At 39.0% G+C, this 25,709-nt stretch overlaps 1 protein-coding gene across 1 annotated transcript in view; it reads right to left on the bottom strand.

The window, feature by feature from the left end:
- LOC111155935 (LON peptidase N-terminal domain and ring finger 2) overlaps positions 1-24,986 on the bottom strand; it is a 38,221-nt gene extending 13,235 nt beyond the window's left edge. Inside the window, exons 1-7 of the mRNA XM_022516418.1 lie at positions 24,308-24,986; positions 16,595-16,713; positions 3,949-4,071; positions 1,866-2,024; positions 1,139-1,340; positions 651-744; positions 255-369 (exon numbers count right to left, since the gene is read on the bottom strand). Coding sequence (XP_022372126.1) covers positions 255-369; positions 651-744; positions 1,139-1,340; positions 1,866-2,024; positions 3,949-4,071; positions 16,595-16,713; positions 24,308-24,986 — 1,491 coding nt within the window. The remainder of the gene's footprint in view (positions 1-254; positions 370-650; positions 745-1,138; positions 1,341-1,865; positions 2,025-3,948; positions 4,072-16,594; positions 16,714-24,307) is intronic.
- Positions 24,987-25,709: the final 723 nt, after the last annotated feature.

Below are 25,709 nucleotides of genomic sequence, written 5' to 3'. Positions count from 1 at the left end.
AATTACATTACCCGTTTTCAATGTATCTCAACTATAATTCATGCCTAAAAATTTCCCTCAAGTTTAACTGCTTCTTTGTCTAAACTTCCTTTTTCTACTTTTTGAAAAATCAGAGAGGAAAAGACCTCTCTTTGGAGAAATCCAACTTTCTTTAGTAAATGGGTCGTATAAGCAAAGCCAACCCCAGAAATGAGCATCTACTAGGGATGAGAAGAGGGGCCAAATGGTCCTGTTGTTTCAGAAGAAATACTTACTTCTGAGAGTTTTTCTTTACACAGCGGACAGTGTGGGGCGTGGTCAAGGCAGCGCTCAAGGCATTTCAGGCAAAACATATGTCCACATGGTGTAGTAACAGGCTCAAAGAGCAACCTGGAAAATATATCTGAGTTTTTAGCTGAAAATGTCCAAAAGAGATCTACAAATAATCTATTTATTTTCAAAGAATTCCTTAAGACAATTCCCTCATGACTACAGAAATTACTGATATCCATTTTCCATTGAGATTTTCCTTATCAAATTTTTAGAAAATAAATCACTCATTACTAAGATATACATAATTTCTCTGATAATAAAAAGCCCATTATGGTTAGGATATCCAATTCAGAAAGGATGAGTTTTCAAAGAGTTGCACAGGTTCTCTGTCATCCTACCTCATGCAAAGGGCACACTCAAAGTCAGTTACATCTATGGAGAGCTCTGGACTTTCTCCTACGTTAGAGGTCATGTTCATTTGAGGTGAGGAATCTGCCTCTGAAAAAGTTTAAAATGCTATTATTAACATTGCTCACCTGGACAAGAACATGCAGCAACTGTATTTCCTCTGGCTAAAATGTGTCACACCAATATAATAAATTATGCTGGGTAGGATATTTCCTATCAGATTAACCATACACAACAATAATTTATCTGGACCGTAAGCATGAATAAAAGTTAAAGTTATAACTAAATTTTCCCTATTTCTGACTATGAAGTCTGTGTAGGCTTCGTCATCTTAAACTGTTCTATCATCATAAAGCTGATCTATTCTTTTCATTATTCATTTTAAACTATCTGTATAATTTTTTTTAATATACTGAATATTAACTAACAGTCTATCACTCTGGAGTCATACAACTCCATGACAAAATCACTTGCTGACCTTTCTTGGGTACTTTCCCAGGGCCATTCAGCTCATGCATGTCCTCCAAATCATCTGGAAATTGTCTCTTTAAACCGGTGCTGGGTGCTACTGGAAGGATGCTCTCTAATACTTTTTTATCCTCTTCAAAGTGCAGACCCAGTATAAAATACAAAACTGAAGAATAGGTATTTCTAAACACATCAGATTTCTCAGATGCATTCTGTTTAAATAGGAAAAAAGAATCCTGAGTATTAAGAAATCATAGCATAACAGAAAACAATAATCCCGTAGTGGCCTTTCTTAGAAATCTCTGGAAAAAAGAGGGCTTATGCTCTTCCTTCATGATAGGTTTCATCTGTTAACTTTGAAGATGAGCTTTACACTTCCCACGGTAAAAAAAAAAAAATTCTTTTTGAGACAGATCAACTGAAATCAATCTTTGTATATTCAAATCACCCTTTTGCTTTCTTTTCTCCAAACCAAAATAAACGAGAGTCTCCTGATGCCTGGGGTTCTCAACGTGTGATGTCCTGAATGCTTCTACATGTTTCTTTCAATCGTTTTCATGACTTCCACCAACTTCCTTCAAAAGGTTCAACTTTCAGGCTGAGGAGCTAGAAACTGGTCTTGAGAAGTACTTCCAACTAACATAATGCCACAATCTGAATAACTTATAAGTGTTCAAAATTACGAATTACGTAAAGGTTAATCAAGATAATACTGACAAACACACGTGCTTCCTTACCTTAGAACCCCCAGCACTGCTGCCTTCTTCCAGAGGCTGGGCGTTTACGTGGCTGGCACACTGAGCCTTTTGCCTGCTGTTCAATATTCTGCTTTGGATGGAAGATGTCAAATTCTGATGTGCGTTTTCTGAAGCTGGAAAAAATACCTCACACATTACCTATAAAATTTCCAAGAAGAAAAAAAGTATTTTAAAACTCTTGAAAAATACATAATATGCCTTAGAGATCCAAAGGAAACTATAAGGCCAAGGAGACCTAACACACTGAAAAGAATAAACTACCATATTCCAACTGCCACTATGTCAAAACTCAAGTTTCTGAAACCATAAAGCATTGATTAGGCATGTTATCTACCAGTGCCTTCCCAGCTTAGCCTTACCGATTATAAAATATGAACATTATCATTTCTTTCTTCTGGGTCCTTACACACCTGCTACAGAAAATCACCCCTAAAAGTCTCATGATTAAGAGAGAAAATTAGAGGTGCAAAGGTTGCAAGGATCCTAAATTAAATTCGAGTTGTGATCACACACAGGACTGAGATATTTCTAGAACACCGCTCAACGTACAAGAGAACCACAAGAGCCACCCAGTAAAGAACTTTAAAGGGAGACCAAGTGAAGAGCCATAATTCTAGTTCAAGAGCCATGAACTAGCCTTTGGTGGTGGTGGGAAGTAACTGCCAGTCACTTGATGGTCCTGCCAAACCTCATGGACTCAGCTGAATCCAAAGACTAAGAGAGGTACAAAGGAGAAACAGAAACGTAATAAAGAACCTGCCACTGTTCTTCATGTGACAGGTCCGTGCATCCGCACCCATGACCCCTGTATAAAGAAGGAACAGCACTCAGCAGGGACATCAGTGTCCCCAGCAATGGCTCTGAGGGGCTCCAGTAAAGCAGCAGAAGTCTGTCCAGGAGATGACCGCATTTCATGGGCATCAACAGGCTGGCAGTGTTTGGGCACTGAGATAGAAGAAACCTACCACTCACAGAATGCTACAGGGAGAAAATATCACCCACAAAGACAAGAAGCACCAGACCTGGACTGTGGCACTGAGACCTTTGTAAATCTGCTTAATTTTGAGCTCAGGCTGAATTTCTTAAGCTGTTATGAGGAGCAGTTGAGATATGTTTTAAGGTTCCTGTGAAATTTGCAGGTGGGACAAAGCAGTCAGGGATGGAAGAGCCGATGTTAAGATTTAGTATTATTTTGACAAGTTGAAACAATGGCCAAAACCCATAAGTGATCATTTGACAGCATTAAGAAAGACCAATGCACTGCACAATACAAGGATAAAAAGTATTGCTAGAAGGTTCTCACAGAAAACAAAAAAAGATCTAGGTGTTTGGGCTAACTACAGTTCTTACAGGAGCCAACAGTGTGATGGTATTAGCCTAAAAAAAACCAAACACAAACAAAAAAACATACCTCATGGTATGAACACAAGGGAAGGTAAAATTTCCCCCATCTGTTGCTGTCAGATGTGGATGCTGGGGGACACGAGAATGCATCCAGAGGAGGAAACCTTATAACCTTGTAACTATTATAAGGGCTCTTAAACATAGGGTGGATTCCCACAGTAAATGTGACTCAGTGACCTATAATACGACTGGGTTAAAGACCTGAATACGAGAAAAGATATTTCTGCATCATGCTGGTGAATCTTGGCTGAGAATTTCAAGTCAAGCTTTCCAGCTGAACTGGTATATTTTGTATATTATCACAATGTCTTTTATAGGGCTCCTATACAAACGGTAACGCTTGAAATTACAGCTCTAAGAAAACTCACTCTGCTTCCCCTAGCCTCACACATCAACCCTGCCTCCTTAGCTCATGTCATTACTTCAGTAGAACGGGGAGCTGTACGAGTGCTATCTCATGATACGTAGTGCTTTATCCCTGGATGAACATTATCAAACGTGTGAAACTCATCATTAATCCCGTGTGTTTTTAAATCACATTGTCATGAATATTCAGAACTATATTTTTTGTTTATCTGACATGCAGGAGTTACTCAGCATGGACATCAAGGCTATAAATGAGACTTAAGAAAGAAATTTGTTTAAAGAAAAATCACACCTTCTGTGCTTCTTTCTTCACTGAGTTACATTCAGGATTTAAAGCAAGGCAGTAGAGAAACTCCTTTAATGCTTCCTTACTTCTTCCCAATCCAGAAAGAGCCTGAGCCTTCATATGATGTCCCTGGATTCATCAAAAGACAAGATATACACTTTTTAAAACTGTGATAATATACTTGCATACAAAGGGCCCCAGAAAAAAATCATTAGAACTACTGAATTTTCATATCAGCTAGAAAAAACAAAAACCCACCAGGAATGGCTCCAGGTCTACTACCCTGGAATGGAGCAAATCCAAGTATTTCATAAACACAATCTATAAACGGAACACAGAAGTCACCAGACCAGGAATTTGAGCCCAAGGCAGTTTCAAGGGCCATGTTAAGTAAGAGAGAAGTGGCTGTCTACCAATTTTAAAGATACTCAGTCATCACAGATCACAACCATGTTCCTGTGTTTCAGGAGGATAGTCTTGTGAGAGAAGACCAATATGACCAGAAATAGCTATAACACAAAGCATAATATACAAAATACTACAACAGAAATAAACAAAATACAATACGGATCAGTATTTTCCACCAGCAGGTTTGTTTGTTTTTTTGGTGAATGCAGTGTTTTCTTAAATCATTGTAAATACTGTAATTTGTTTTGTCAGTTCATATATTTCCATTTGGGTCAGTCCTGATCATGCATTTTAGTCTTTTTCTTCTTTATCTTATTGAATTTTTTTCTTGTTAGTCCCTGTTTCTTCATTCTTATTTTTAAAAAGATGTGCTGTTTCCAACTGGTTTTGTCTCACGTTGAGTCAGACCCTTGACTTCATAGAGACTTCATTGCCGAATGGAAGACTTTTTGGGTCCTTCATCTACGTGAGGGGGATCTATTTGAGAGTTTTGATTTTCAGGTATATGGTAGGGAAACCAAGCCTTAGGCTGGAAGCCCCATGTATCAGGATTTAGAGGGGCTTACTCGGGGGGCCGGGGGACCTCCTGCATGCATTGGCAGCCACACTTTTCTCAAGCAGTCTGTCCAAATTCTTTGCAGGAGGGGGGGGTGGGGCAATATGATTTTTTTTTTTTTTTTGGCCCTACTACTGCTCTGCATGGCGGGTGAACTGGTATGTCAAGCAAACCACCTTTCTCATTCCTTTCCCAAGAGCTTAAACTGAATCTTCTCTGGAGTTTGTATTAGGACATGGGCTCAGCTCCCATTTGAACTATAATGTTCTCTGCTTTTTCGTCCACTTACCTGCATCCCAAAAATCTGCTGAGCTTTCTCATCCCATAAATATTCCCTATTCTCTTCCGTGGTAGACTTATACTTGCTTATACCTTCTTGCTGCCACAGTTTTATGGAGGTGTAATTTATATATAATAAAATTCACCAATTTTAAATGTACAATATAGGATTTTTGACAAACGTACACAGTGTGTAAGTACAACCACAATCATGATGTAGCACATTTCCATCACCCCAGAATGTTCTCATATGCTCTTCAAAGTCAATCCTCACTTCTCTCCAAGTCTAAGAACCACTGATCAGTCACTACAGTTTTGCTTTTTTGAGAATTTCATTTAATGAAATCACACATGTATTTGTGTGCCTTCCTTCACTTTTAACGCCATGCTTCTGAGATTCATCCACATTGCTGAACGGATCGACACTTCATTATTCCCTGTTACCAAGTAGGTGCCAGTGAATGATTATACTAAAATCTGTTTATTTTATATTTTTTAATTTTTAAAAAGAAATATTACTAGTTTCATAGTACTTCATTCAGGCAAGTGAATCATATGGTGAACCAGAAATTTTTAAGCTACCTGACATTTGCTGACCATTAACCTTACTCAGATGGCAGTTATGATAGGTAATGTACATAGTACAGCTCACCTTGTTCATCCCCTCAAAATGTCTCAGGAATGAGACATTTTGAGTTAAAGCAAACAGGAAAAAAAAATACTGTCATGAAGCCCAAAACTAAGAATTTAACCTCCTCCAAATGATAGCTGAATTCGTTTTTTAATCCAGATTTATTGAGGAACAACTGACAAATATAAATGTATATAAAATGTAGCATCCATCATGATGATTTGATATACACATACATACTGAAATGATTCCCACAATCAAGGTAATTACACACCCACCACCTCACATACTTAACTTCTTTCCTTTCTTCCTTCCTTCCCTCCTTCTTTTGCAGTGAGGATCTACTCTTGAAAAATTTCAAGTATGTAATCCTGCATTATTAGTTATAGTCACCATGCTGTATATTGGATCCTCAAAATCTTCGTACCCTTTGACTTACATCTCCCCATATTCCCCTCCCTCCAGGCCCTGGCAATCACTGTTCTGTTCTGTTTCTATGAAATCACTTTTTGTTTGACAAATACTATACAGTATTTATCTCCTGTCTGGCTTCTTTCACTTAGCACAGTACCTGCCAGATTCATCCACATTGTTGGAAATAACAGAATTTCCTTCTTTTTAAAGGCTGAATAATATTCCTCTCTCTCTCTCTCTCTCTCTCTCTGTGTGTGTGTGTGTGTGTGTGTGTGTGTGTGTGTATCACACCTTCTTAAACTGCCCACACTTAGGTTGTTTCCATATCTTGGGTACCGGGAATAATGCCATAATGAACATGGGAGTGTAGCTATCTGTTAACTGAGTGTAGCTATACTGACTTCATTCCTCTATATACCTAGAAGTGGGACTACCGGATCATATGGTAGTTCCATTTTTTACCTGAGGAGGGGCTGCATACAGTTTTCCATAATGGCTGTACCGATTTACATTCTCACTAACAGAAGACAAGGGTATCCTTTCCCCCACATCACTGCCCACATTTGTTATCCCTTGTCTTTTTGATACTAGCCATCCTAACAAGTTGTGAGGTGCTAGCTCATTGCGGTATTGATTTGCATCTTTGATTAGTGATGTTGAGCACCTTTTCATGGACCTATTTGTTATTTGTAGATCTTCTTTGGAAAAAATGTCTAGTCAGGACCTTTGTCTATCTCACTATTCAATTTTTGCTATGGAGTTGGAGGAGTTCTTCATATATTCTGGATATTAGTCCATTCTCAGACATATGGTTTGCAAATATTGTCTCCCATTCCATTGCTTACCTTTTTAGTTTATTAATTGTTTGCTGTGCAGAAACTTTTAGTTTGATACACTCCTACTTGTTTATTTTAGCTTTTGGTACCTGTGCTTTTGGGATCACATCCAAAAACATTGCCAAGGCCAATCTCAAGGAGATTTTTCCCTGTTTTCTTCTAGGAGTTTCACAGTTTCAGGTTTTACATTTAAGTCTTTAAACCAAGCACATTTTTGTGGTATAAGGTAGGAGCCCAGTTTCATTCTTTTGCATATGGATAGCCGGTTTTCCTAACACCATTTATTGAAGAAATCCTTTTCTCACTTTATGTTCTTGGCACCTTGGTATAAGATTAGTTGATTACATACGCATAGGTGTATTTATAGCTTTAAATTTTGTTTTCTTGGTCTGTGTGGCTATTTTTATGCCAGTACCATACTGTTTTGCTTGCTGTAACTTTCAACATAATTTGAAATCAGGAAGCGTGATGCTTCCAGCTCTGTTCTTCTTTCTCAAGATTGCTCTGGCTATTAAGGATCTTTTGTGCTTCCCTATGAATTTTAGAATAGTTTTTTCTACTTCCTTGAAAAATCCCATTGGAATTTTTAAAGGAATTACATTGACTCTGTAGATTGCTTTGAGCAGTATGGACAATTTAACATCAACTCTCCCAATCTAAGAACACAGGATACTTTTCCATTTATTTGCTTCTTCAACTTCTTTCAATGTCTTATGGTTTTCAGTATACAGGTCTTTCAACTCTTTGGCTAAATTTTTTGCTATTTTTTTTTTATTCTTGATGTTATTGTAAATGGGACTACTTTCTAAATTTCTCTTCAGATAGTCTGTTGTTAGTGTATTGGAATGCTGATTTTGTGTCCTGCAACTTTAGAGAATACATTGATTAGTTCCAACAGTTTTTTGGTTGAGTATTCAGGGTTTTCTATATATAAACCATATCATTTGCAAGCAGATAATTTTACTTCTTCCTTTCTGATTGGATACTTTTTATTTTTTCCCTTTTCTTGCCAAATTGCTGTGGTGAGGACTTCTCCAGTATTATGTTGAACAGAAGTGGTAAGAGAGGGCATTCTTATCTTATCCCTGATCTTAGAGGAAAGGCTTTTAATTTTTTACTGTTGAGTATGATGTTAGCTGTGGGATTGCACATATAACTTTAATTATGTTGAAGAATATTCCTTCTACACCTAATTCATTGACAGTTTTTATCTGATAGGATGTTGAATTATGTCAAATATTTTTTCTGCATCTATTGAGATGACCATAAGATTTTTATTCTTCATTATGTTAATGTGGTGTATCACATTGATTACTTTGCAACAGTGGAATCATCCTTGCATCCCAGCAATAATCCACTTGATCATGGTATACAATTCTTTTAAGATGTTCCTGAATTCTGTTTGCTAGTATTTTGTTGAGGGTTTTGCATCTATGTTCATCAGAGATACTGGCCTACAATTTCCTTTCTTGGAGTGTCCTTATGTGGATTCAGGATAAAGGTAATGTTGGCCTCATAAAATGAGTCTGGAAGTGTTCCTTCCTCTTGAGTTCTTTGAAGAGTTCGAGACAGACTGGTATTAGTTCTTCTTTAAATGTTTGGTAGAATTTACCTGTGAAACCATTTGTCCTGGGCTTTTATTTTTTGGGAGATTTTGATTACTGATTCAATCTCCTTGCTCATTACTGGTCTGTTCAGATTTTTTATATTTTCATAAGTCTTAGTAAGTTGTACGTTTCCAGGAATTTACGCCCATTCTTTGAAGTTATGTCAATTGCTGGCATATAATTATTCAAAGTCCTTTACAATCCTTTGTATTTCTGTGGCATCAGATGTAATGCTTCCTCCATTTATAATTTCATTCTTTTGAGTCATCTTTTTTTCTTAGTCTAGCAGAAGGTGTGTCAGTTTTGTTTATCTTTTCAAGAAACCAATTCGTAGTTTCATGGATCATTTCTGTTGTCTTTCTAGTCTCTATTTTGTTTCTGCTCTAATTTTTATTCCTTCTGCTAAATTTGGGCTTAGTTTTTTTTTTTTTCTAGTTACTTGAGGAATAAGATTAAGTTGTTTAAAGTGTTTTTTATTAATGTAGTTGTAAACTTCCCTATTAGAACTGCTTCTGCTACACCCCATAAGTTTTGGTATGTGTGTTTCCATTTCCATTTGTCTCAAGTTTTATTTCTCCTTTGATTTCTTCTTTGACTCACTGGTTGTTTAGAAGTCTGTTGTTTCATTTCCACATATTTGTGAATTTTCCAGCTTTCTTCCTGTTACTATTTCTAGTTTCATGACATTTTGTCTGGAAAGAATACTTGATTTAATTAATAAGAAGATTTCAATCTTTTTAAATTTGTTAAGACTTGTTTGGTGACCTAACATATCAACCATCCTGGAGAATGTTCTGTTTGCTCTTGAAAACAATATATATTTTACTGCTCTTGGATGTAATATCCTATATGTATTTATCAGAGCTATTTGGCCTAAAATGTAGTCCAAGCCCATTATTTCCTTACTGGTTTTCTGTCTGGACAAGGTAGATTCGAGGGGGAAAGACTTTCCTCTAAAGTTGGCTGCAAGGGCACAGGCTAGCTAGGGTGCCGTGGCATAGTCTCCATGCAGATCTGGCAATGGAGTCCAACACTGGTGAAGGCTGTGGGAACACTCAGCACCCAAGACTGTGGGCATCCTATGGGTGTCTGTGATAGCAGTGGTGGCTAGGGCTGTTGGAGTCCTCGGTGGTAAAGCCTGCAGGGAAAGCCTGCAGGTAAAGCCCGTTCTATGTTGTCCATGGGTGTTAAGTTCTAGCCAAGAGGATCCCCTTTGGTGATGGTGTGCTGGCATTCACAGCAGCAGAGAAGCTGGGGTCACAGGCTCAGTGATATGAAGAACTACCTCAGCCCATGGTCTGGGTCACAGACTCCCTTAGCTCTGATGATATTATCTGAGGTGTAAGAGTGTGTGCAGATCACCTGTGGAACTGGCATCTGGGTCTCTGGACCTTCTTGCAGTGACTTGAGTTTAGGGGGATGAGATGCCTCAGCAGATAGCCTAGTGATAACAGGGCAAAGAAGTATCCAATTCAGGACCCAGGGGGTGGGGTACAAAGCAGCAGCTGTATGGCCCCCAGTGATGGCACAACAGCAGCTACATAGCCCCAACTCAGGACCAAGGGAGTGGGATACACAGCAATGGCAGCCTGACCCAGTGGTAGCAGGCCAAAGTCAAAGGACCCAGAATGCAGGGTGCAGAGAAGCAGAAGCTCAGATTTGAAATGGTGGGTCAGTGACAAGGCTTAGGACTGAGGGGGTTGGCCACAACACAGAGGCAGCTCTGCTTCCTGTAGATGGTGAGGCCCTGTAGCATTCTAGTCCTGGAGAGCAGGGCAGTAACTTGGACTCCAGGGGGCAGGTGTCACCACAGCAACAACACTAGCCCTGGGAAGGAGACCCTGAGGCAGAATTCTGGGCAGTTCCATCAGCGGGGTTCAGCATTGGTTAAGAGTATTGGGGTCCTCAGTAGCAAAGCCTGCAGAAGCTCATGGTGATGATAAGGATTAAAAGAGTCCTCTGGTTCTCTTTACCCCATGAGGTGAAATTCCTCTGAGGGGATCCTTCTTGCTGTTGAGCTGCTCTGGACTGGGAGATGGAGTGACAGAGGTAAAATACTTCCTACACTTTTCTTTGCGGCCATCCTTAGTTCTGGGGCTCTACAGAGTTTCTGCTGCTGCTGCTTTACTGTAGTCCAGAGCTGTTTTCATTGCTTTATAGTTGTTTATTTATTGTTTTTGTTGATTTTGTGGGGGAAATGGGTGTTGGGACCCCCCCTAGTCTGCAATCTTGCTGACACCTTCTGTTAAATGTTGATGGGCCTATGGATTATTTTCAGTCTTTGACTATTACGAATTAAGCTGTTATAAATATCACATTAACATCTTTTTACTTCTCTTGGGACAATATCTAAAAGCATGATTGTTAGGTCACATAAGAACTGTATGCTTAACTTTATTTTTTCTTAAGAAGTCTTTTTTTTAAAAAAAGATTTATTTATTTGACAGAGATCACAAGTAGGCAGAGAGGCAGGCAGAGAGAGGAAGAGAAGCAGACTACCTGCTGAGTAGCGAGCCTGATGCAGGGCTTGATCCCAAGACCCTGGGATCATGACCTGAGCCAAAGGCAGAGGCTTTAACCCTCGGAGCCACCCAGGCACCCCTGTATGCTTAACTTTAAAGAAACTTCCGAAACTGTCTTCCATTGTGGCTGTCCCATTCCCACCACATTGTATATCCTCATTCACACTTAGTATGGTCCGTCTTTTAAGTTTAAGCCATTTTGGTGGGTATTTAGTGGTATCTCCTTGAGGTTTTAATTTGCAATTTTCCTAGTGACTAATCATGTGGAGCCTCTTTTCATGTGTTCAGTTGATATTCCTATGTCTTCTTTAGTGAAGTATCTGTCCCTGCGCATTACTTAACTGGGTTACTTACATTATGATTGAGTTGGTAAGTATTCTTTATATGTGCTATATATGATATATGATTTACCAGATATATGTCTTGCAAACATTTTCTCCCATTCTGTTTGCCATTTTGTTTTTGTAGTAGCATCTTTTGAAGAAAGGAGTTTTCAGTTTTGATGAAGATCAATTTACCTTTTTTTCCCACAATTTGTCCTGTATCCTGGTTAAGAAATCTTTGCTTTACAGAAACTGTCAGAGATTTTTATGTTTTGATTCAGATATGCTATGGTTATAGACTATATGCTTAAGTCTATGCTTCATTTAGTGTTAATTTTAATATACAATATAAAGAGAGGGTTGAGGTTCATTTTTTTTTTTTTGGCAAATAGATATTCAGTTGTCTCCTACTAAAATCTTGAAAAATTATCCTTTCCCTGTAGAGTTATTTTTGCACTATTGTAAAAAACTAATTCACCACTTATGTGTAGGTGTATTTCTGTACCGTCTTCTGTTTTACACAGGTCTCATTACTGTAGCTTTATAGTAAGTCTTGGTATCAGGTAGTGTATTTCATGCAACTCCATTCTTATTTGTTTAAATAGTTTTGGCTCTTCTGTCCCTTGTATTTCCATAAATGTGTGGAAATATATACATACATAAATATATGTATGTTTTAAAGCCAATTTGTCAAAATCTGCAAAGAAAAATACCAGAATTTTAATTGGGCTGTGTTGTTTTTATTTGGGGAATCTGTAATCTTATTAACATTGAGTCTTCCGATCCATGAACATGGTCCATATTTATACTTATTTACTGATATTTAATTTCTCTCAGCAATGTTTTGTAGTTTTCAGTATACAGATCTTGTAGGTACTTCGTTAACTTTATCCCTAAATATGTCATTTTTAAAAAACTATTGTAACAGTATTATTTTTCAAATACCATTTTTATAATTGTTTCTTGTTGGTGAGTAGAATATGATTAGTTTCATTTATGCATACCACCTCATATCCTGCAAGCTTTTTGTAAATTTCTTGAGATTTCCCAGCAATTATATCAACTGTGAATAGACAGTATTGCACTTTCCTCTTTATTATTTATGCCTTTTATTTCTTTTCTTTTCTCTTTTATTAATCTTTGTTTTTTGTTTTTGTTTTTGTTTTACCATTCTGTCTAGGACCTCCAGTACCTTATTGGTAAGTGGTAAAAGCAAACACCTTTTATTTTTCTTGGTCTTAGCAGAAAGGTATTCCATTCTCTACCATCAAGTATGATGTTTTCTGTAAGGGTTTTCATAGATAATGGTTATCAGACTGAGGAAATCCCTCATTTCTAGTTCATACAAAGTTTTTAACATGAAGGGCATTCAGTTTTATCAAGTGCTTTATCTTCTTCATTTATTGCATTTTTTTTCATTCTGTCAATACATACAAATTTATTTTCAAATGAGATAATGAGAGATATCAGTTTAAATTTGTTTTTTTAATATTTTTGCCTGTTATTTTTTAATCATAATAATGCTATTCTCATAAAATAAGTGTTACTTCTTCTTCTGTTTTCCAGAAGAGTCTTGGAAGGACTGACATTGTTTCTTCCTTAAATGTGTGATAGAATTCACCAGTAATTCCATCTGGTCGTGATATCTTGGGAGGGGGGGTTAACTACAACTTCAGTTTCTTTAAAGAGTGATAAGTTTATTGAGGTTCTCTATTTTTTCTTGAATGAACACTGGTAGTTTGTATCTTTCAAGGATTTTGTTAATTCTAGGTTGTTGAATGTATTGGTATAAAGTTGTTCATAAAATTTTTCCTTTTTTTTACCCTTTTAAGGTCTGTGGGATCTTTAGTGATAGCTCCTCTTATTCCTGATATTAGTAATCTGTATCTTTTCTCTTTTTTCTTGATTAATCTGAAGTATATCAATTTCACTGATCATTTCAAAACAATAGGTTTTGTTTCATTGACTTTTCTTTATTGTTTTTCTGTTTTCTATTTATTGACTTTTAGCTCTTCTATTTTTTTCTTTCTACTTTTAATTTGCTCTTCTTTTCTTAGTTTTTTAAGGAGGAAACAGATCACTCTTTTGAGACCTTACATATTTAATCATTTACAATTGTTATAAATTTCCCTCAAAGAATTGCTTAGCTGCATATGACTAATTAGATGTAACGTGCCTTTATTACTAATGATTTCAAATACTCCCTAGTTTCCTTTGTGATTTCTTCTTTATTCCATGGATTGTTTAGAGGTAATCTGATTAAAACAGGTATCTAAGGATTTCCTAAATGTTTTATTGTCAGCAATTACTCTTTTCATTCTATTATCAGAAAGCATACTCTTCAAAATTTCAATAATTTGAAATCTGTTGAGACTTATTACCAGCATAGGACTCCATGAGTGTTAAAAAGCATAGGTATGGGCGCCTGGGTGGCTCAGTTGGTTAAGCAACTGCCTCCGGCTCAGGTCATGATCCCAGAATCCTGGGATCGAGTCGCACATGTGGCTCCCAGCTCCACGGGGAGTCTGCTTCTCCCTCTGACCTTCTCCCTCTCATGCTCTCTCTCACTGTCTCTCTCTCAAATAAATAAATAAAATCTTAAAATAAAATAAAATAAAAAGCACAGGTATGCTTACCCATTTGGATAAAATCAAACTTACATGCCTGCTTGTATTTCTCATATGGGCAAATATTTTGTTAGTACTGGTTTATCTCCATTTGCACCAAAAGCTTTGAATCAGTATCAGCCATGATGGATGGCTTGAAAGGACAGTTTTTGCCTAGATAAAACACACTGGTATAGGAGTCCCCAACTGAAAACTCAAAGTTGGTTCTACAAGTGCTTCCGTCATCTCAACCACAGTTAAACACTTCATCCTTCCCTCAGTCCTTTCAACTTACTTTCCAAAGTCACTTCTGCCCTAATCCTTTAGTTATAGTATTAACCTAGAAACAAATTTCTATCCTTCATTATCTTAAATTGATTTATTAGGGTATACTTCTATTAACGTTGTTTTTCACTAGGCACTTATCAAGAATTGAGGTAAACAGATTTGCAATAAACCCTAAAGACATAATCCAAATCCCCAAAACTAGTAACTCATTTTCTGGCTCTCTTACAGTTAAAATTATCTATGTAACTTTGTAATATCTAAGTCTACCTTTCGTCACAGACACACTGCCAAGATTTTAGCTCAAAGAATCAATATTGTGGAGAAAAAACAAGCCTCACAGGACAATACGGGTCTACTGTCAGTCAGAAATACTAAACTTATAATTCATAACAATTAAGGCTCAACCATTACTGACAGAAATCAACTCAGAAGATTGAGTAATAGATCAAGGAACAGGAAAAAGTTATCAGAAAAAGGAGGAGAAAGTGTTTTTAGTGAAGCAAGCAAGCAAAAAAACAGATTTCTGGGCTTGGTCCAACAAACATTTGTTTCCCATTTTTGGGCTAATCCCCAATTCCAATTTAACACTCAATCTAAGCTGAAAACATTTTGTTTTAAAGAGGGGAAGGTTGGATAGAAGGAAGAAAAGAAGGTCATCTTTTCTATTAACATGAGTTAATGCCTCTTCAATGTTTCTAAAACAAAAAAAAAGTAATACAGAGGAACAAAATATTTTTACGTACTAGCTAATACAGCATGTGATCCACGTTAATTTCATTACGAGCTCCTTAAAACTTTAAAATCTCTTTTGGGTTTTATAAATCCAGAGATTCATGAAAAAGCTACAACTATCATTGTTTGTCTTTTTAATCCTCAGCGACAACTTAAACTATCTTTTTATTTTTTTTAAGATTTTATCTATTTATTTGACACAGAGAGAGATCACAAGTAGGCAGAGAGGCAGATGGAGAGAGAGAGGGAAGCAGGCTCCCTGCTGAACAGAGAGCCCGATGCGAGGCTCGATCCCAGGACCTGAGCTGAAGGCAGAGGCTTAACCCATTGAGCCACCCAGGCACTCCTCAGCTATCATTTTTATATTAACAAACTTTATTTTGTGTCATCACAGAAAGCAATATTAGACCTTTCCAACATAGGCTAAAATTATCCCAAAATACATACAAAACACTTACCTTTCACTAACAACATATATATGTTCCATGCATATTAGGGCCCAACTGTTAATCATGATTATTATAGGAACTTACTAAAGTGTAATTTTAAACATTTCCCCTTTGTTCACAAATTTATACAATTTTATCATTGTGTTTATATATTCACTTATTAAAAAGTCATATTATTCAGCTAAATATCTCCTAAAAGTAATCTAAACTATTTTTTTTTTAATTATTGTGTTATGTTAGTCACCATACAGTACGTCATTAGTTTTTGATGTCGTGTTCCAAGATTCATTGTTTACATATGATACCCAGTGCTGCATACAATATGTGCCTTCCTTAATACCCACCATACGCTCACTCATCCCCCATCCCCCTCCCCTCTAAAACCCTCGGTTTATTTCTCAGAGTCCAGTCTCTCATGGTTCATCTCTCCTCTGATGCTCCCTCCTTCACTTTTCTTGTCCTTCTCCTAATGACCTCCATGTTATTCCTTATGTTCCACAAATAAGTGAAACCATATGATTATTGGCTTTCTCTGCTTGACTTATTTCACTCAGCATAATTTCCTCCAGTCCCATCCATGTTGATACAAAAGTTGGGCATTCATCCTTTCTAATGGCTGAGTAACAGTCCATTGAGTATACAGACCACATCTTCTTTAACCATTCGTCTGTTGAAGGGCATCTTGGCTCTCTCCACAGTTTGGCTATTGTGGCCATTGCTGCTATGAACACTGGGGTGCATATGGCCCTTCTTTTCACTACCTCTGTATCTTTGGGGTAAATACCCAGTAGTGTTTCTTAACTAAATCCATTTGGGAGACTTTTTGGTCTTTTAAACTGAGTTGGCTTATTACGAAGTGGATTGCTACATTTAGACTACTATCATGAAGGAAATGAATACTGTGTGTAGGTACCTAATCACAATCACTAGTTTATTCTTAAGAAAATCCCATAAACTTACATTTATTATCTCCAAAGCCAACAAACACTTTAGTCAAATACCTTAGTTAAGAGAGGTTCATTCTGACAAACTGCATTGGCATCCTGGAGAGCCTGCTCGTAGTTCTTCATGGTTAAATATAACTCTGCTCGCAGCAGCAATAACGAATTATCTCTAGGAGCTGAAAGACATGGGCAATAGAAAAAAATTAAAATGACTACATTTAAAAATAAATCTTTAGGTCACTAAAAATATTAAATTGGAAAATAAACATAAAGGCAAAAGAAATATTTCCTCCCTCAAATCATATGTGGTTTAATAGCTTGGTAAGTATACTTTACATAGCTTCTCTCAGGAAAACAGAAAGAGTATCAACAAGACTTCAAAATGCACCAAGAACAGACTGCCGAAAACACACTAGGCATAGCATAATCTACAATAATTAGTAAATGCTGAATCATCTTAATGCTATAACTAGGCCTTAAAAATGAAGAGTTAAAATAACTTTCTTGAGGGGTGCCTAGGTGGCTCAAAGAGTTACACATCTGCCTTCAGCTCAGGTCATGACCCCAGGGTCCTGGGGTTAAGCTCTGCATCAGGCTCTTTGCTAAGTGAGGAGCCTGCTTCTCCCTCTCCCTTTGTCTGCTTGTGCTCTCTCTGTTAAATAAATAAATAAAATCTTTAATAAATAACTCTCTTGAAAGTACACAAGGAAATTCATACTCAAGAAACAAAAACGCATAATTCGTTTTCTTATACAACTGCATGGATGTCGACTTACCATCATAACTGTATCTACAGTATGTCCTCTTAAGTGAGAAAAGAAGGGGAAAAAAAACTTCCTCAAATAGAAGAGAGCTTGAAAACTGCTCGTATGAGACTATGGAGAAACACCTACCTACATAGAAGTCAAGAGTGACTCTGTGAGCTGATGTATGGTATGTGAAGTCCCTGACTTGGCAAGGTACAATGGGAAAGTGACAAAGCCAGAGCTCATGAAAGGAGAACCATCACAGCCATTTTCATACTGATGGACCTGGTTCAGTCTACCTATACTCATCACAGCATCTTTGTCATAGAGCAACAGCATGCATTTTAATTGACAATAAATATTCTAAGTACCTAATGTGTTCTCATTTCTCTACCTAATACCTGTTTCAGTCTGCTCCAAATCCTAGACCCTGACTCTCTCTCTCAAACTAGGCACTTGGTGCTTTCCAAATGCCACCATGTCTCCTCTTAGTTTATACAGGTAAGTGAGCAAGTGTGCATAACAAACTCATGCAAAAGGATATTATATCAAGACATGGTGGGGCTACTTATGACTGTGTTATTGCTACATATGTGTGATATATGGAAGATCTGACAAGGAAAAAAGGTGGAAAAAGAGGAAAGAAATGGCAGAAATGGAGAATCTAGCAATAAAAGTTGAATCTTTTAAAATAACATTGACTGGTTAGAGTAAAGATCAACAACTTTTTTTCTGCAAAAAGCCAAACAGTAAGTATTTTAGGTTTTGTAGGCCAGGAAGAAACTTAAGGCTATTGTACAGGTACCTATATAACAAGAGAGAAAACAAATTTTCACACAAAAATTTTTATTGACAAAATTTAAAAATAACAGTAATAATTTAGTACTTTTTTGTTAACACAGGTCTACTAATTAGAAGAATGGAATTCTTTAGGAGAAGGGACATTTCCTTAAAGTTCAAAGTTGGTGTTCCCTATAATCAAAATAAATTGAAAATGTTCATGAGTTGGTTATGATCTATAATGAGATTTTATGTTTTTCATCTTGGAATATGAAATATGGATATCAATCTACAAGCATATGGTTTTAAAATGAGCATTTTGTTGTTTAGAAGTTCTTTGTAGAATTCTATTAGATTCTTCTCACATTTGTCTCTGGAGTATGTCATTGTACAGTAAATATAATTACAGATTAATCATTTCCAATTGAAGACTAAGTGAAAGTTCCTCAAATGCACAATTAAATGCACTTTCAAATACAGAAATAACCTGTAGAGATTTTGGAAATCTCAAAAAAAAAAAAAAAGCCTGCTAGAACTATAGTTCGAACTTAAATACTCGTGCTGCAAATGTGGATGAGACTGAAGATCTCTCACTTTGTTCCCACTTTGCCAGAGTTGATTCTCTTGACTCTTCTAAACAACCATATCGTGCGCAAGGTGGCATGCTCTGGCATGTTAGGTTTTATTTCTTGCGTTTCTTACTTCCACATTGCTGTAACAGTGGTGATAGCAGACATTTTTCTCTTATTCTTGAATTTAAAAAAGGACACGTGGAATGTTTTAACATAAATTATGTTTACTGTAAGCTCCTGACAGAGAATCATCATCAAATTAGTTACATTTCTTTTTATTCCTAATTTTCTACGAAAGCATTATAACAGTATGTGAGAGGTTCCTTGGGAGTGTATCTCCTTAAATCTGTCTTTATAGTGAATTATATTGAACAATTTGTCTAATACTGAAATACCCTTAAATTCTTGGGATGAGCTCATCTTGACCTTCAGTCTTACTGTATGGCTGGATTTAAATACTATGAAATTTAATTAAGATTTTGGCAACTAATGTATATATGTAAGACTAGCCTCCATATTGCTGTATATCTGTTTCTTAAAAAAAAAAAACCTGCTGCATAATGCACTGTATGACTTAATACTCATTCTACTGGTGGGTTGTTATCCAAATATTTTTGGCATATATTTATGTGTATATATATGTGTGTGTGTGCATGTGTACATATATCTGCCATGAAGATTCTTACAGATGTCTTTTGTTGGCATAAGCATTAATTTCTATTTGGCATATGCTAAAAAGAGGAAATACTGTGCCAGAAGTTATGTTTATGTTTATCTTTTGTAGGCACTCCCAAACATATTTAACTTGCACCAGTTTTCACTTCCACCAGCAATATAAGAGTTTCGATTACTTCCAATACTTGCCAAAACTAGATACAGTTACTCTTTTTCATTTTCAGGTATGCTTTAATATCTTAAATTTGCATTTGGTAAGTAATTACATTGGGCACCCTTCCATATATTTATTGCCCATTTTAATATCTAGTTTTACAAAGCATCTGTTCAACTCTGCCTATTAGACAGACTTCCTTTTTTGCTCTTGAACTACACACATTCTTTACAGTATTCTGAATCAACATTCTCATTTAGATACATATTACAAATACCCATCACCTTTTTACTCTTTTGGGAGGTCTCTGAGAAAACAGAAATTATTCATTTTAATTAAATCAAATTTATCTATCTTTTCCTATATGGTTATGCTTTTTGTGTCTTAAAAAGTATCACCTACCCTAAGTTTATGAAAATATTCTATGATTTCTTTTAGATATCTGATTATAATTTCCATGTGTGATGTGCAATGGGCATCTAGGTTCATTTTTTCCCAAATGGATAAGCAACAGAGTAAGACTATTTTTTTTTTAATTTTTAAAAGATTTTATTTATTCATTTGACAGACAGAGATCACAAGTAGGCAGAGAGGCAGGCAGAGAGAAAGGAGGAAGCAGGTTCTCCGCAGACCCAAGAGCCTGACGCAGGGCTCGATCCCAGGACCCCGGGACCATGACCCAAGCCAAAGGCAGAGGCTCCAACCCACTGAGCCACCCAGGCACCCCTCTTTTCTATGTGTCTATACTTGGGCCAATACAACTCTGTGCTAATTTCTGTAGCTGTATTATACTAAGCCTCTGTATCTTGCAGTATCAGTTCTCCAGCTTTCTTATTTTTTCCTCATTATTGCCTTGGCCATTCATCAATTTCCACCCAAACTGTGAGCTGAGATTTTGACTGAGAATGCACTGAGTCTGTGGTTCAATATGCACAAAACTGACGTCTCCCACTTATTTAATTTCTCGCAGAAATGCGTTTTATTTTCAGTATAGAGGTCTTGAACAACTTTCAGGTATTTCAAGATCTACTCTGACGATTTTTTTGATTACATAAGCGGATTTTCTATTCTATTTTTTAACTAAGCATATATAATTATCACTGATCTTTCTGTATTAACCTTATAGTCAACAATCTTGATAATCCACTTATAATTTCTAATAGTTCAAATGTTCCTCTGAAGTTCCTAGGTACTCCAACATGTCATCTACAAATGTTTTATTTTTCCAACCTCAATACCTTTTTTCTCCTCGTTGCACCAGCTAGAATCTTAACACAATGCAAAATGGCCTCAATGTCAGCGAACACCATTGTCACCTTTTCCTTCAGTGGGAAAACATTCAGTATTTCATCATTATGATGGTTGCTTAAGACTTTTTTAAATGTAAATTCAATTTAGTTAACATATAGTGTATTATTAGCTTTAGGGGTAGAATTTAGTTATTCATCAGCTGCATATAACACCCAGTGTTATTACATATATCAAGTGCTCTCCTTAATGCCTATCACCCAACTATCCCTTTCCCCCACCCGCCTCCCCTCCAACAACCCTGTTTGTTTCCTAGAGTTAAGAGTCTCTGATTGTTTGCCTCTCTCTCCATTTTTATCTTATTTTACTTTTCCTTCCTTTCCCCTATATTCATCTGTTTGGCTTCTTATATTCCACATATGAGTGAAATCATATGGTATTTGACTTTCTCTGACTTATTTCACTTAGCATAATACCATTTCCATCCATGTCATTAGAGATGGCAAGATTTCATTCTTTCTGATGGCTGAGGAATATTCCATTGCATATATATACATCTTTACCCATTCACCCATCAGTGGACATCTGGACTCTTTCCATAGTTTGGCTATTGTGGACATTGCTGCTATGAACAGTGGGGTGCATGTGCTCCTTCAAATTACTATTTTTGTATCCTCTGGCTAAATACCCAGTAGTGTAATTGCTGGGTCATAGGGTAACTCTATTTTCAACTTTTTGAGGGATCTCCTACTGTTTTCCAGAGTGGCTGCACCAGCTTGCATTCCAACCAACAATGTAAGAGGGTCCCCCTTTCTCCACATCCTCGCCAACATTGGTTGTTTCCTTAGTTGTTAATTTTAGCCATTCTCACAAGTGTGTGGTATATCTCATTGTGGTTTTGATTTGTATTTCCCTGCTACAGATTCTTGTAGATATTCCTTAATATATTAAGACAGTCCCCCTGTATTCCTACTTTCCTAAAAGATGTTAACACAGGTCATATGATTTTTCTCTATAGATGTAGTGAACTACATTGGCTGATATACAAGGATTAAATGAACACTTGATCGTGATGTGTTTTAAGTGTACCACTGGATTCAATCTGTTAATATTTTGCTTCCCAAAGGTAACCATTGCCCTTACTTATAATATGCTATAGGAATTTTGCCTGTTTGGATTTTCAAATAGAATCACACAGTAGAAATGCTTTTGAGTCTGGCTTCTTTCACCCAACATTGTGATTTCTTCACACTGTAGTGTGCAACTGTAGCTGGTTTACTTTCTCTCTGTATAGTATTTCAAAAGGCATCATAATGGGGCGCCTGGGTGGCTCAGTGGGTTAAGCCGCTGCCTTTGGCTCAGGTCATGATCTCAGGGTCCTGGGATCGAGTCCCGTGTCGGGCTCCCTGCTCAGCAGGGAGCCTGCTTCCCTCTCTCTCTCTCTCTCTCTCTCTACCTGCCTCTCCATCTACTTGTGATCTCTCTCTGTCAAAAAAAAAAAAAAAAAAAGAAGGCATCATAATATAGTCCCTTACTGCATTCTTTTTTTTTTTTAAAGATTTTTATTTTATTTATTTATTTGACAGAGATCACAAGTAAGGCAGAGAGGCAGGCAGAGGGAGACCAGGAAGCAGACTCCCTGCCGAGCAGAGAGCCCGATATGGGGCTCGATCCCAGGACCCTGAGATCATGATGCGAGCTGAAGGCAGAGGCTTAACCCACTGAGCCACCCAGGCGCCCCCCTTACTGAATTCTTATTGCACATTTGGGTTGCTTCCCCTTCAGGGCTATCTCTACATAAGGATATACACTCTTGCACATTCTTGTACATTCTTTGAGTGCACATACATGCAAACCTTACTGAAACTGCTCAGCCAAAGGGCCTATCTAACATTTCAAATACTACCAAACAATTTTCCAGGTGTATAATTTGCAGACCCATCTGTAGCATATGATAGTTCTCGTTTTCTCCATCTTCTCCAACAGTTGATATTGTGATCTACATTTCCAGCAGCTGTTTTCTTTTTAATCTTTAAGATTTATTTATTTTAGAGAGAGCATGAGCAGGGGGAGGGGCAGATGGAGGAAGGGGAGAGAGAGACAGAGAAAAGCAGACTCCCCACTGAGCAGGGAGCCTGCCACTGGGTTTGATCTCAGGACCCTGAGATCCTGAGCTGAGCCAAAATCAAGAGTCTGCCATTTAACTGACTTGGTCACCCAGGAACCCCAACAACTGATTTTAAAAATTCTATACTTCTATTGTCTAAGACAGTAGCCACTAGCTACTAGTGTGGCTAGAAGGCAACAGAAATGGGGCTGGAGCAACAGGGGAATGGAGATATTTACTTTTTAATTTTAACTAATTTAAATTTAAATTTAAAAGCTGAAACTTTGAATTTGGAACAATTTCAATAGGACAATCTACTTTTTCAACTCTAAATTCTATGAAACTGAAGTATAAAGGAAGTATTTCTGATGAAAATTTTGTATCCAAATTCGGGTAGGCAGCACATGTAAAATACACAATGCATTTGAAAGTTTTTTTAAGTAAAATCTCCATTTTTTTACATTGAAGGTATGTTGAAATAATATTCTGGATGTATAGGTTTAAAAAATATTAAGATAAATCTCATCTGCTTCTATTCACTTTTTACATGTGGCAAAAAGGAAATTTAAAACTACATTATGTGGCTTACACAGTATTTCCACTGGATAGTGCTGCTCCATGCTACATGTACATAAACAAGACAGATGAAAATTCAAGAATATACAGCCTGCTAAAGTGTGGATATATTGGCTGCAAAAACGGTACATAATACTTGTTATATAACGCAATTTCACTGCTCTACTTCAACAAAGAATCCCCCAGTTTAAACACAGGTGCACCCTCTAAAAGGGAAAACCTTAACTCTAAATTTAAAATAAAATGCATAATGACTACAGCACACAAGATTCTTTTAGTAACAAAAAATTAAACCAAGTCTTCTTGGCTAGTGGTTTAAATCACATACAACCTGTAGCAAAAGGAAGTCTGGTCTCTTAAACTACACATTCTTAACAGGTGGGGGGAAGGGTCAAAGAGCCTGGTGCTGGTCGCAGATTTTAGTTATTTTTTAAAAATTAAACACAGACACCAGTTAATACAACTATCTAATAAGCTAATCACATCATAACATCTAATGCCCTTTGAGAGAGAATGTGCAAGTAATAAAAGCAGAATGCAAAGGGATCCTTCCTGAATTCTTTAGCTGAAACCCCCAGAGCAAATCCTCCACATCACCAAGGCCCTCCGTTTGTGCGCCTTGAGGGTGTTAGTTATTTGCATTTTCCTGCAGGACAAATAAAAACACTTGGTCATCCTCTCACTTCTAGACAGCTCAGATAGGAGTGAAAGCCAGGCTTGGCCTCGCAGGTTCTGCAAAAGACAGGACTAAGGAGGCGCAGCTGGCCTTTGACACCAGCCACCCCGCTTGCTGGCTGACCTTACCACCTTCGGAAGAAAACAGCCCCTAAGCCTGAACAAAGCTCTCCATGTCCACCTCTGCTACTCGACAGGTGGGCAAGGCTGGCGGGCCAGCTCCCAAGGCCGACTTACCCAGATCCAGAGCCTGGTCGCTCCTGAGCAGCGCGGCCTCGGGCTGCTGCTGTCGCTGCAGAGTCCGCGCCTGGCCCGCCAGCTTGCGCACGCGACACTCGGCCGGGAAGCACTTCTCCAGTAGGCCGTTCAGCACCACGTTGACTCGCCGGGCCTGCGGCCGGGCCGTCCCCGACTCCACGCAGCGCTTGCACACCGTAAGCCCGCACGGTAGGGTCACCGGCTTGTAGAGCAGCCGCTGGCAGCGCGGACAGCCCAGCAGGTCACGGGGCGCGACGGGCGCCGAGGCCGGCTGCTCCCCACGCGGCTCCTCGGGGGCGCGGCCCGGCCTCCCATCCTGTAGCCGCCAATCGCGCCGGCCCAGGGCGCACGCGAGGCTGCCCACCAGCTCCCCTAGCTCCTCGGGCCGCAGCGCCCCGAGCCGCGCGGCGCCTCGGAACGCGCCCAGGGCCTCGGGTAAACGGCGGGCGCGAGCCAGCGCGTCCCCCAGCCGCAGGCACAGGCCGCGGTCGGGCTGCGCCAGCCCGGCCAGCATCGAGCGAAAGAGCTCCGCTGCTATTTCATACTCGCCGGCGCGGAAGGCCTCGTCGCCCTTCTCCAAGCGCTTGGCGAACGGCTCCCCGCAGTCGCAGCCGGGGCACTGGGGCGGGGGCGGCGGCGGCACCGGTTCGGGACTCATAGCTGCGAGGCTGCGGAGCTGTAGGCCGGGACGGAAGAAGCCTAGGCGAGAGGATGCTCCGCTGCCTGGGGCCGGGCGGCGGGAGCGTGGCCGCCGCCTTCGCCGAAAGCCACGCGCGCCTGGGGGCGGCCGCTGGCGGCCGCGGCTACCACTGGCGGAGGCGGGCGCAAGGCTGGGGCGGTGTCCCCCGCGCGGCGTGGGAGGCCGGTCCCGCAGGGCCACAACCCCACCCGGGCGGGGGCGGGGCAGACACAGCCCGAGTCCCCGCGCAAACCGAGCGCCCTCCTCGCCCGGCTCGCTTATGTAACCGAGGCCGCCTGTGAGAACGTGGCGACCCCCTCCCCACGTCCGCGTCGCCTGGAAACGCTCTCCCTCCTGGTCCCGGGGCGGCCGGGCGCGCGTGTGCGTGCGCGTTCGCCTACACGCTCCCTTCGCCGCGCGCTCTCTTCCCGCAGCTGCGGCCGCGGCCGCGCCCGGAACAGGTGTCCAGTGCCGGCCCCGCGCCCAGCTCTCCTCCAGCCGAGGCAGTTACAAAGCACGTCACGAATTTGATTCAGGAAACTCTCTTAGGTGACAGGAGAGCCTAAAGTGGGCACTGAACAGATCTCCAGCAAGCTTCCTAATGGAACTCTAAATTTTGCACCGGACATTTTAGAATTGGAATTTAGAACAGTAGTTTTAATAGAGAGCCTAAAGAAATCCCGTGCTAGGTGCTGGGAGGAG

Source organism: Enhydra lutris, unplaced genomic scaffold, assembly GCF_002288905.1.
Source record: "Enhydra lutris kenyoni isolate GAN:26980312 unplaced genomic scaffold, ASM228890v2 scaffoldscaffold44, whole genome shotgun sequence".
Taxonomy (NCBI): Eukaryota; Metazoa; Chordata; class Mammalia; order Carnivora; family Mustelidae; genus Enhydra; species Enhydra lutris.
This window is presented reverse-complemented; position numbering and strand designations above follow the sequence as displayed.